The sequence below is a fragment of the Solanum tuberosum genome, unplaced genomic scaffold (genome assembly GCF_000226075.1).
Source record: "Solanum tuberosum cultivar DM 1-3 516 R44 unplaced genomic scaffold, SolTub_3.0 scf00226, whole genome shotgun sequence".
Taxonomy (NCBI): Eukaryota; Viridiplantae; Streptophyta; class Magnoliopsida; order Solanales; family Solanaceae; genus Solanum; species Solanum tuberosum.
In genome coordinates this window covers 65,099-78,933 of record NW_006239155.1, presented here as the reverse complement: position 1 = coordinate 78,933, position 13,835 = coordinate 65,099, and the positions used below count along the sequence as shown (strand labels likewise).

The 13,835-nt window shown below is 33.0% G+C and overlaps 1 protein-coding gene and 1 long non-coding RNA gene across 3 annotated transcripts; both read right to left on the bottom strand.

The window, feature by feature from the left end:
• Positions 1-2,101: 2,101 nt before the first annotated feature.
• LOC107057658 (probable E3 ubiquitin-protein ligase RNF217) lies at positions 2,102-4,846 on the bottom strand. The gene is made up of 2 exons (XM_006356730.2): positions 4,477-4,846; positions 2,102-3,118 (listed from the first exon to the last, which is right to left on the bottom strand). Exons 1-2 carry the CDS (start codon positions 4,736-4,738, stop codon positions 2,307-2,309), a joined length of 1,074 nt encoding a protein of 357 aa, XP_006356792.1. The 5' UTR covers positions 4,739-4,846; the 3' UTR covers positions 2,102-2,306.
• Positions 4,847-6,723: 1,877 nt separating this feature from the next.
• LOC102594920 (uncharacterized) lies at positions 6,724-10,742 on the bottom strand. 2 transcript variants are annotated; one of them, XR_001474630.1, is made up of 4 exons: positions 10,546-10,742; positions 8,938-9,070; positions 7,726-7,857; positions 6,724-6,924 (listed from the first exon to the last, which is right to left on the bottom strand). It is a non-coding gene; the product is annotated as an uncharacterized lncRNA (long non-coding RNA). The 2 variants fall into 2 exon arrangements; XR_001474631.1 differs by having other exon boundaries at positions 8,976-9,070.
• Positions 10,743-13,835: the final 3,093 nt, after the last annotated feature.

Below are 13,835 nucleotides of genomic sequence, written 5' to 3'. Positions count from 1 at the left end.
AAATCATAAATAGAATTATTTTAGTCAAAACTCTACTTATTTTTTAAAAGTAAGTAAATTTCTTAATTCATATGTTCAAACCTAAAACGTTAATTATTTTGGATTGGAGCTGATAACTTCGACTATGACATAATTTAATTATATTAATTTGGACTAAACAAGATTTGTTAAAGAATGACAAAAAGTCCCACATCGGTGGTTAATGAGATGGGTGAACTCTTTATAAGGCTTGGACAATCTTCCTCCATTTGAGCTAGCTTTTGGGGTGTGAGTTAGGCCTATGACCTAATTTAACATAGTATCAGAGTAGGGCCCGTCTCACCCGATGTTGGGACCCCCAAAATCAAAAATTGCCCACGCACCAGATGCTAAGCATGGTTAATGAGATGGGTGGACTCTACGCACCAGATGCTAAGCATGGTTAATGAGATGAGTGGACTCTTTATAAGGCTTGGGCAATCCTCCTCCCTTTGAGCTAGCTTTTGGGGTGTGAGTTAGGCCTAAGACCTAATTTAACAAGATTCTGATAATTATGGCACATTCATTTACACTAAAAATGTTCAAACATATAGTATGCTGGACAGATTCAATCGAACTCAAATTTTCATATGATTTTATTCATTATCAAATTTTAAATCATAATTTTAAAATTCAACAATAAAATTTAAATATTACTTTTATTAAATTTAAATCCTATATTATTCCTAATAAAATGACTATTTTTTCAAGTAATTCATAGAGTTTTATACTTATTGAGGTCAAAGTCCTTAGAAAACTTATCTTCTTTGCTTTAAGAAAGCAACAAACGAGACAAATAAATAAAGCTTACCTTTATAATACTAAGCACTTTTTTACAACTTTATATCGATAGATAAAGCGATCAAAAATTCGAATTTATTGACCCCTTGTCAAATAGGATGCCACATTAGACAAAGTCTTATCCATATTTGTCTTTTACTCGATACTTACTCTCAAACAAATTAAGTAGGCGTTTTATTATAGATTTTAAATATTTTTTATTTACTTTAAGTTAATAAAATTTGTGTTGAAAAGAGAGTGATGTTTAGTTATGTTTTTTGTAAAAAAATATTTTAAATAATATTCATGTTTGAAAGTACGAATTTTCAATTAAAAAAAAGAAAAAGAATGAGTAATGGATCATTGGCGTATAAGATAGTAAACCGTTGAATTAAAATGTATAACACTATAGTTCGAGTTGTTACATCTTCTCCGTCAACTTGACACATGGTTTGTCTAGTCCTTTTAAATTATTATGCTGAGAATATTTTACTTTTTTCCATTTTAAGTTGAGCTGATTTAACAAAAAACCTTACTATTAGGGGTTCATAATTACCTCAATCATTTAGAACGTCTAGGTCATTCTTAATGCATTTCTCTCCGTTCCATGAAATTGCACGTTTAAAAGGTGTAAGTAGAGAAAATGAGGATGTTGAGATTGATGTGTAGGTATATTAGGAGAAATAGGACTAGAAACAAAGATGTAGTGGACAAGATGAGAGTGGCTCTAGTAGTGGACAAGATGAAGGAAGTGAGATTGAAATAGTTCAAATATGTGAATTCACAAGAATGATCCTCATCAGGAAAAGGCTGGAACTCGTGGGCCGAAGATAAGAATACCTTAACCATAAATATTAGTTGGCATCGCTAATGACAATTCCACGTGAACAACTCATTGGGCATAGTACTTTAGGACTCGAGTGAAGTTAAAAGAGGAGCATTCTTAGTGGACTGTTCCTAAGTAGAAGATATCTAAGAATGCAAATCACTTGGGTTAGGCCCATAGGGGGTCAATTGAAACACTAGTGAAACCTCTATAGAATAATAATAGTTTTAGTAGATTGGTTTCAAACAATTCAATAGAAAGAGTAAATCTAAAAACAGTAGTACTACAATTTTCCTGTATGCAAACCTTACCTCTATCTTGTGACGGTAGAGAGGTTGTTTTCAATACACCCTCGAGCTCAAGTATACTATTTTCCTTACCAATTTCAAGATAAGAAAACTTACTATGTCCTCTGTTGCCCATGGTAAGGCAAGAAAGAGTTTCTTCAGAAAATTGTAAATAAAGCAAAAGCTATTATGTTACCCAACACTGCTAGTTAGTACTTAGCATGGACAAAAGCTAAAAATCCAGATTGTTATGTACATCATAAACATTTCTGTTTCCTTCCAAAAGATTCAAGTAATTGCGACCTACTTATTACACTATTAGCTAAAGTGACCCTAAAGGAAGTTTCATCAATTGTCACTTCCCGGAGAAATCTTATGGAGCTTCAAACGTCAGATCATTTTTTACGGCAATAATGAGCAGCAGTCCATTTTGCACCACATTTGTAGCAGAACTCATGTTCACACCGGCAAGTCATGTGAATGCATCCCTCTGTCCTCTCAACAAATACTTTACAATTAGGACATTTCTGCCAGTTTTTCTTCTTGGCAAGTATCTTCACCATTTCTTCCCCTTTGCCCCTCTTTTTGGCATTCAGTTTCAGGAATTCTTTGCATGTAAATTCTGAATGCCATGGAACTCGACATACTGCACAGAATGATCTCTTGCACAAAGGGCATTTATTCCTTTCTATACTTTCCCCAGAATCATTTACCAACAGGGCTGAGCAATCACGGAAAGGGCAGTACAGTTTTTGGGAATCGAGAATCATTGACTGACATACCGATTCATCCCACTGGATCCGTGCCTCTTCGGGAATCAAGAACCTACAAGCATTAACATCGAGAGCAGCACCACAACTTATTCCAGGGCAACCAATTACTTTTGCTTTCTCTGATATCCTTGCCATAATATGCTTGCCAGTGCACTCATAACAGAAGGAATGAGAACAACTGTAATTTTTAAACATCTCCCATCCTTCTTTGTCATCCAAGCAAATCTCACAGAAGTTGTTAAGTTGATCTTCATCTTCTTTGTCAAGATTCAACATCTCTGTTTCAGACAAAAGTCCTTGAGCAGATACAGATGCATGATTACTGCTTTGACCAGTGTAAAGTGAGGCTACTAAAACTTCATGAAGTTGTAACTCTTCTGCATATTCAGCATCAAAATAGACATCTATCTCACTTATACGTCCTCCAACAAATTCTGCAACATGATTATAAGCACGTGGATTACAGAAGAAATACTTGGTATGTGAACAAAACTAAACTTCATTTCAAAATGCCAATAGGTTAAGGATGTCGAGGATATAATAAATATATTTGAGCATTACTTACTGAAGTAAAATTTCAAGAATGACTTGGAGAGGAACTATAATGAATTTTATCGAGCCTTGTGTGACATGAGTCTAAAGAAGACTTCATATCCAGACTGTAATTTTGTACATCTGATAATCTAACTTCAACTTCTTTAAATGGTCTGTTGCTTTGCTTTTAAGCAATAACAATGTACCCCATCATTTTCTTGATTTCCCCTCTTCCAAATCATTGTTTTAATCGCACCGCATGAGATTAACTCAAAGCAGAAAACAATGAATACAAAATGATCATCTTGGCAACTTAACATCACTGTAGAATGATCACCTACCTATGTAGAAGATCAAGGCCTATAATCAACATAACCAATCACCTAATGAGAAAAAAATTAGTTCAAGCTCATAAAAAAGGGTACAGAAGTTCTAAGGGTGACTTATAACAGATTAAATTGGAAACTTGATCAGGTTTCTCTAAGTCAATCTGCAATTCGTAGTAAATAACCTTACATCAACAAGAAGAGACAACACATCACCCTCCTCGTCATAATTATAACACAAAACAGTTGAGATGTGAAATTCACTCGGATAGAATGCAATGAGAGTCCCACAGAATTCGGTCATATCCCAAGAACCACTATCCTTACTCTTTGAGATAGCTCATTTTCACTGTGTGAGAAGTAGGATCTCCTACTAAGCTAACGTCTGACCACAGATTTTGGATCAAAAAAATAATCAAGTTCCAGTTTTGGGGTTTTTAGGAATCCCACTCACAAAACTTCAAAAAAAAAATCCAATAACAACATCAAGTTCAAAAAATCGCAACTAACTCAAGTTTTCAAGTTTCAACTTCGAAATCTATGACCAAACAAGAGCTAAGTATTTCGAGGCAAAAATGCAGAACTTCAACTAATAGTTTCAATACATAGATACAACAACTAAAAAACTGAAGTTAACATTTAAACAAACCGGTAAAACAGGAAAACTATTCAACTTCAACACGAACAAATTTGTGGAAAAGAAAACACAAACTAATTTTTCTTATAACATCAAACAATAGGATCAATAAACAATGTGAAAATGTGATCCTTTTTCTTTAGGATCGGTAAAATAACAATGTCAAATTCTACATCCTGAACCCTGTGTGAACGCACATGTTGATCATGAGAGAAACACAACTTTTGGGCAAAACCCAGAACATCACAACCAAAATTAAAGAAATTTATTTCGATTAAAGCATATTTTATTTTACCATTCAGAAGAGGGTCAAACGTCGGAGCGTGCGTCGACTCGCCACGGACATTGTGTCGTTCATCAGGAAGTTTATTTTTGTTATTCTTCAAGTAAAGGAACCCCGGTAGAGCGACGGTCACGATTATAATCGCGGCGGCAGATGCTGCACCGGTGACCGGAGAAAGTCGTCCGATGAAGCCTAAAAGAGGACATGACGAGTTAACAACGGCACTAAAAGTCGCCGGAATTAGGCCGGAGAATCGGTTAGCCGGGAAATCCATGAAAAAATAAAGAGTTATAGTGGAAGTAGAATTTGTTGAGAAAAATGATGAATGCGATTATAGTGGTGGTGATGCTCTGCAATTTTATTCTCACAGTACCAGAGTCCCGGTAGAGTAGGAAACTGAAAATTTGACTTATTAATTTAATAAAATAGTTTCCATAAATTAAAAAAAAAAGTTTATGAAAAGGACCAATTATGTGCTGTTTAATTGAGTATTAAATTTAATTCATTTTAAAATGAGTATTTTTAAAGTTAAACTATAGTGAAATCTGATTATAGTACCAACGTCAGTTGTGGTGCACCGGTGGAAGTACTTTACTTTAATTAAACGCTTTGGATTTGAGCCTTAGATATGAAGAAAGTCTTGTTGGGAGCGCCACCCCCGAATGAGTCCTGCAGTGCGCAACTCGAATTTAATTGGAGCTCCAACGTCAGCTCCGGACACCAGATGGGAAAAAAATAATCTGATTATAGTGACAGACACTGGGAAGAAAAAAACTTATCTATGTATAGTGAAATCTGAAGTTTAGATTTCATCTACTTGTTATAAATAAATGTACACATAAAATTAGTTTAATGATTTTATGTTACCAAAAGAAACGAGTGTATTTGTTAAGTAATTTAATCCCTCATAGACTAAAAAGAGTGTGAATATAAAAAGACAATCTCTTTTGAAGTTATTATCATAACTTAAGTGCATTATTTAAATATAATTTTTTATTTTTAAATATTCGTAGTTGAATTTCATTATGTGCATGGCATTATGGACGAAAATATTGTGTAGCTATTTTGGTACTTTATTTAATACAGTTGCTTTCATATTTATAAACAGGAAAAAAAATATGCAGTTGCTTGCAAATTGAAAGAAAAAATACACTTGCTTTCATTAATGGGAGAAAAACATACGGTTGCTTTCAAATCCAAAGTCAGACAAGAGATCATATATGAACAGAGATATTTTTTCTACTCATAATAATAAACCTAGAAAAAAAAATTAAATCAATTTATTTTTTTAAAAAAAATTGGAGAAATAATTTTCGTTGACCAATAAATAAATAAAACATTCTTGATCAATAATTAGTGTTTGGTCAAGTTTATTAAATATATTTTTCAAAAAACTACTTTAAATTTGGAATTTGTGGGATAGGAATATTTGTGTGATTGATCAAAATTCATTCATAGGTACAACAAAGTGTAACCAATACTCAACAACTTATTAAGATACTATATATATAGTACTATATTTCCCAATATAATGCACTTTTGGGATGACTCATATATGTCATCTGAAAAGATACAAAACTAAATTTAAACCAAGTTGAATTACACTACTAATGGTCCTACAAAAGTTACTCATGGTCTGAATTTAGAGATTATGATTTCAACTTTTAATACATAATTAAGAATTATGTTTTCAAATTTTAAATATTTCAAAAAGTAGAATTTGAGATTAAAATATTTTTAAAATATAAAAGTTGAATTTTGTAAAAAAAATATTCATGCTTGCACTACAACATTTTAGGCCTTTTGCCACCCCAGAAAAGTGTGGCCTAAAATAATAAAAAGTGTAGCCTTTTATCTAAGGCCACACTTTTGGACTTTAGGCAACACTTTAAGGGGTGGCCTAAACAAGCTTAACATTTGACCTAAGGCCACGCTTTTCAAGTATTGCCTTCTTAGCCACGCCTAATAAGTGTGGCCTATACTGTACAAAGGTCACGCTTTTAGCACCTTATATGGCAACACTTTTAATGACCTATAACTACACTTTTAAGTGTGGCCTTTTCTACCTCATAGACCCACTTCCAAAACATATCATTTGTTACAACTTCTAAAGCAACATTTTATAAAGTGTAGCCTAAACTAATATACGTGTCAAAATCTAGGATCAATGATCCACATAATTGATGTCTATATACTCACAAATTACATCTAGATGATCGCAAGAACTACATTACCTAATTAATAACTCAAAAATAATAATTTAAAAATATACATATTTGCATTAAACTTTGAGAAATCAACATCTTACTACACAGTAATAAAACAATATTTCAAGATGTGCGAATTCCACAAAATCACAAGTAAATTTGAACGTAATTGTTCAAAAAGATCTTCATGATAAACTTCAATCGATTGAATTGACTTGTGGCCACCATTTAAAATTGCATCACCCACATTATCCTACACATTCAAAATGAAATTAAAAATTAGAAAAAAATCAATATATAGTAGTATGTATTCATACAAATGTACAAGTTATTTCAGTGGCTATAGAATTATTCCAAGTCCTGCATAAGATTTTCTTCCCAGAAGACGACACATAAAAAAAAAATTTCTCCAAAAGGCTACCAACAACAAAGCTAAAATCATTTTGATCAGTAAGGTACCGAACAACATAGAAATATTGAAATCAAATGTCAATAAAAGACAAACTATATGCAAGCTTCATATTACCATGGAACACGAAAATCACTTGCATGTTCGATTTTAGTCTTTTTATCCATAGAGAATATATATCTAAACAAAAATATTAGGGTAAAACTTCTTATTATAACACAACAACAAAAATTTACCTACATGATCTCACACAACAACTTTTGTTTTGTATATTCTTTCCTAAACATATACTTGGATTAAAATTTAAGTACACATTCACATGACCTTAAATCAAAGTTGTACAGACTCTTCACTTTTGATGACACATCCGTGTCGAATTTTGCAAAAATACACTACTTTGGAAAATTCGACAAGAATCTATTCACATTTTTTAAAAGTCCGAGTATCCAATACAAGAAATCATACTTTTAGTGGCAATAAAAGTCCCCACAAAAACCCATAAAGTCGCCACTAAAGAAGTTCATTGGCGATATTTAAGCTGTAGCTAGTTGGTTGTATTTTAGTTTTCCAAAATTATTGGTGCCCCAAAAAGAAGATGTTACCATACCTAGGTCCAAATGTTGTCCAAAATAACTAGTCTTTTACCTGGAGAGTGACCAAGCCGACACCTTTGAAATTCGTCTTTCATTTCCTGCACACTTGCTTTTATCGCCCCAAGGCACCCTTCCCTCTGGATCAGGCATCTGAACTCCCAAATAGCCTATCAAATTTGTTTCACTGTGCAGAGAGAAAATTATAGACAATCAATCTTAAGGACAACATTCTTTTTTGGAGGTGAATAACCTGAAACAACTACTTAATCGAATAATTGTACATGTACTAAATGAATGATAGGCATTTCTCTTCATTTTGATCCTAGTTTCATAAGTCATGATAGAAAACTGATCTTCATGTTGCAACTCCAAAAATGATAAAGAATAAACATTATATTAGACTGCACAATATTTAGTTGTGAAAAGATTATAAATTGGTTAAGCACTCTTTTGTTTGCCTCTCCTCTACTAGTGTTCAAGGCCTCTTTCTCTTGCGACATCTCTATTATTTTGTTTCATCATTTCAGAATGGATCTTCATGACACTAAGTAATAGAAAGGAAAATTCATGGAGTTCAAAGATACATGTTCATCATTAAGTAGGGATTTTAAATACATTCGAATAAAGATAACTTGTACATTAGAACCATAAGCAGATTACAACAAAGTTCCTTTCTCTACATTATCACCACATTTGCTAATTGCAGAAGCAAGAAAGGTTGACTTGACTGGACTTTGTGTTGTATCAAACCAAAGAAAAATGGGTGATTTTTTTTTCAGCAAGGCACATAAATTAACCGAGGGGATTATGATATTTAAGAGAACTCCTAAAGTTATTTGTCTTAGGCTTGTCACATTCGATAGTTTACTTATCAGTGTAGTTTTAGCTTTGAAAACCAAGTTTACCTTTGACAAAATGTGGGCACTAAATGAAGGTAGACCTTAGAAAGAAAATGCTGAAAAAGGGTAAGAAATAACAGTCAAAGATAGAAAGACTCCAGTAACTGTTACATTTAAGAGACTGCTTATTGTTGGTTACAATATAAGTAAATTAACCAGACAATCTCTCACAAATTATATTAAGAAAGAACCTGAATTTGTTGGTAAATCTCCTCCAAAGTGTATTCATTTTAATGTTGCAGCTAGAAAGAAATGAAATGAATGAGAGCTGTTGTAATTAGCATATTGAAATATCAATCGGTCAAAACTTGTTTAGCAGAAGCATGAAGCCTAACACACAAGAAACTTGCATTTAAAACCCTTACAACAAACTGGATGAGATCTGCATATAAGATTGGTCCACCTTTGGAATTCGAATCAATAACATTCTTTGCCTCCTCCAACAAATTCAAAGTGCTAGCAAGCCCCTAATGTGATGTTCTGCTGATCTCTGAGCTTCTAACGGGAAATAAGAGTACAAGAAAGATGAATAATGGGCAAGGTAATATCGTGAATCAACATCAACAAAAACTAAGATCTCATCCTATAACATGACACTTGATTCAAGGTAATAGCGTGAATAAACTTTTAACAACAAATCAGATCTCATCCTATATCATCTACTTCATTGAAAAACTAGAAATGTAAAAGATAGGAGGAATGACCTTGACTTGAGTTTTGCTACTAGTATACTACTACATATATTGTCCAAGAACATAAAGGAGTTTCACTAGCTTTGTTAACATGTCAGATGTCTATTCTGTTTTACTCTGCAAAATCTTTAGAATTCTAGGTAAGTTTTATTTACTCCGAGAGGAAGGTATCAAGCATCCTTCAAAGCTTATATCCTAAGATAGCCCTCAGACATAGTTTAACTAACACTACAATAGGATTATCTATTTGATTATAAATTTTCATTACTTGTTTTTGAAGAAAGTATGAATAGAAATGATTTTCCTAGATAGGAAACATATAACTGTTTCAAAAATTTGGAAGCTTAAGATGGAAGGCACAGGTTCTATACAAGTTTAATAAGCTAAAACAAAAGTTCTGCATTTGTGCTATCCTAAATAGTGGGACACATAAGGCAAAATTAACTCTTAATGAGTCTTCGCTGGATAAATCTTAGCCTCTAAGTCCAACAACTCTCAAGTCTCCAAATTAAGTGCATAAAATGGAATCAAATAACTCTCAAATATTGAAGTGTTGTATAAACTAGTTTAGAACAACGGGTAGATGACCAAGTTAGTAAAGACCAACGGAAGTGTAGAATCTCCTAACACATTTTCATTGGTTCACAATCATGCTAAAATTCAATTAGTTAACATTAAAAACACAAAAAAAATTATGTTCACTCTTATCCTCATAGCAAATTATGATTAACCTTTTAGAATTTAGATAGATTCACCTCATTACCATGACATCTATTGCATACAAAGAAACAATAGCTTTCTCTAAATGCCAATACAAACAGATCATGCAAAAACATGTAGCCATAATTTCATATTGTAGAAGTTAACAAATAAATATTTTTATTGTAAGATATAGTATCCATCCTATGCAATTCAAAAACCCACAATTCATATATTGTTGAGCAAAATGAGTGACACGCTAACAATATCTACAAAAATACAAACAGTGACTCCATGGACCGTTCGTCATCAATGGCATACCCATAAGTTTTCAAACTGTAATTGGAAGTCTTAGTTCTTTACTCTACCACAATATTCTCAACATCTTGCCATTCTTGTTGGCATCCTCCATTTTTAGTCACTCAATCCATTATGCATATAACTTTAGAAGATTAAACTAAATATTATTTCTAAGATAAATGGAAACCCAACAAAAATGATCAAATAAAATAAAACTTATAAGAACTATATTGGGTTTCATCGAATAAGATTTGTGGAAAAAGAAAACCCCAAACAAGATACCTTTCACCCATTGCAAGAGAGAAAGCATGTCGTGTCTAGCTGCTTCTGTCAAACTTCGGAGACGAGCAAAGTCCACAAGGCTTTATAGCATTTAGAAATCACCGCAGCGAAGAAAAATTGGAAGAAAGCGGCGAATTTCCTACAAAATTGAAGAGGGATTTGGTGTAAGGAGAGAAGGGAATTAGGGGAAAAAGGGATATGTCTGCGTTTTTGAAAGGAAAAATTATATATAATAGCAAACTATTAATTCAAATTAAATGCTATAAATATACTTTGATTTAATTGTACCCTATAACAAACTATTACTATTTTTGTCACTCTCCCTGGTGGAATCTCGCTCGCCACTCTCGTTTGGTAGCAGTCTCGCTCACCTCTCTCGCTTCTATACAAACACAAATGTATAAAATGCGTTTGTATTTGTTTAAAGCGAGAGGAAATTGTATATATACATATATTTTCGTTCCCCTCTCTCCCAGATCTCACTCGCCACTCTCCCAAATCTCGCTCACCACCCTCGCCTCTCTCGCTTATACAAACAGAAACGAAATGTATAAATTGCGCTTCTATTTATATAAAGCGAGAGAAAATTGTATATACACATGCAAATACATATATCTTCGTTCTATACACTTATAATTATACAATACAAATATTTTCCTGCCCAATTTTCTTTTGCCTTTCTCTCTTTCTCGTTTTATACATACACAGATTATACAATTGATCTTTTGTATACAACTGCTTTCTTTTGTATATGTATAGCGAATTATACAACTGTTTTCTTTGTATATGTATAGCGAACTATACAACTGTTTTTTTGTATATGTATAGCGAATTATATATATATGTTTGCTATGGAGCGCAATTATGCAGACTTTGTTATAGCATACAAATATGAATTTTGTGTTTGCTATATGTGAAAGTTACTCATTTTTAAACAGGAGGAAATTAGGGTTCTTTTATATTTTTATATCTTTTGTTTTTCGCCTTTAGTTTTTTTTATTTATCTAATTTAAGAAATTAAAATCATATTCAAACTATTATGAAAATTACTTTATAAATTTATCTACACTATACTTAACATCTATATTATTTAAAAACATGAAGTCCTTTAAAAATGTTTATGGAACTTTTTGTCATTTATTAATCATCAAAAGATTTTATACTAAGATAAAATTATCGTATGTTATATTTCCTTAAATTATTAATTAATTATCTTATAATATTTTTAAATGAAATAATTCTGAAATATATGGAAAGAGAAGAAAATATGGTAAAATAATATATTTTAAACAACCTCACAAATATTAGAAAGACAAAAATAAAATCACATTTGAAAAAATAAAAAATGGTGCCATTAATTCCTAATAAAAGACCAAATATACGATAAACTAAATTCTCCACAAGTATTATAAAAATGTGATTTTCAAACGAAAATAATGTTGAATATCAAAAGGAAAGAATTAGCTGCGGCATAAAATATCGCCGCAAAAGACCAACTTTTAGTAGCAACGGTGTCGCCACAAAGAACTTAGCAGCAACATCTTATAGGTCGCCATTAATACTTCTTCAACCAAATTTTATTAGAAAATTTTAGTATGTTTTTGTGGCCGCCAACACATAGCCGCCACTAAAAGTGTAGCCATATGTATAAATGAGTGTTGCCAATTATTTTCTGATTTGGCAACACTTAAAAGGTGAAGCCTATAATTTTAAAGAGCACACTTCAAGAGCATTGCCAAAGACTTCGTTACCAAAAGCATTGTACAAAGGTCACAATTTGAAAGTGTTACCTTAGATACTTTTGACAACACTTTTAAAGTGTTGTTTAGAATTAGTGTGGCCGTAGACCAAATTTATTGTAGTGTTGCCTTAAAGAGATATGTGTATCATAAGATAGAATTATATTAAAGTATAGCTAGTTATTGCTATTGTCATTAGTGAATTTTATAAAATTATGTGTATTTTGATGTTTGTGATCAAAGACCGTAATTTATAAAAGAAATTTGAAGATATGTTATTTATCAATGTATCACCTTTGAATATACCAATTCTTTTTTATAAATTACGATTTGCTTACTTGGTAGGATTATATAAGAATTAGATAACTTTTGATAGTTTTCACAACTTATGGGGGTTTCATGTTTATGAGTACAATTTAAGAAATTCCTATTATATGTCCAAACAAAACTTCAATTTCAAATCAAATTGTTATGTTTCATGCAGTGAACATATTGTTGATGTTTCAGTACAATTGAATGAGAAGTGACCCATTGGTAGTCTTTGTTAGGGAGCTCTTTATTGTTCTCGTCGCGAATTCGAATTTAGTCTGTCCATCCGCGCGTTCAAGGCGCACGGGAGGCCAACTTCCGTCCCGTGCAATGCCTTGCAGTGTGCGGGGGCGACGCGATGCGTGACGTGCCCTTGACCTAATGGCTTCGGGCGCAAGTCCCCTGAAAGGAGGCTCCAGAGAAGGTGAGAGTCCCGTTGTGCCCGGACTCTGTCGCACCACGAAGCGCAGTCTACAAGTTCCAATATGGATACTAATGGGAAAAAAAGGACAAATTACTTAACTACACTCATTTACTTACCTTAATATCCATTTATCCCTACTTATTTCAAAAAATTTAAAAATCCCTTATTTACCTATGTATCCCGCATGTATCTCGTGCACAACGTTATGTATCCCGCTATGTGGAATGTATCAAACGCTATGTATCCCGTACACACTGCTATGTATCCCGCATGTATCCCGTGCACAACGCTAGTATCCCGCAAACATCATTTTTAAGGGATTTTTGGTAAATAGAAAACTAGAAGGGATATGATGTTATTTAGTACTTATAATATGTGGTTCCTATAATTTATAAAATAAAATAAAAAGTGGCAATAGCATTTCCCAAAGGCCCAAATACACAATTGATGAGACCCATCATTTTACTGGGCCTATCAAGTTATTGGGCTAAGGAGTGGACTTCCTTTGTTCCTCGCTTCAACACAAAAAAGACTTTATTCTTAATCGAGTTTGAGTCCTTAAAAATGAAAAATATCATGTTAGGAGTGTTGCCCTCCAAAATGGGCCCTGCAATATTATACTGTCACGCCCCGAGCCTACACCCTGGGCGGGACCGGCACTCGGAGACCATTGCTGGCCCCAAGCGAACCCTTGGCCTGGCTTTCTTAACTCAGCGGAAACCTGACTCAATAGAATAACTCAATGCCATGCAAAGACATAAACAACTTAACTGATAAAAATATGGCCCAAGGGGCAACTCGAGTCTCAAAATAGAATA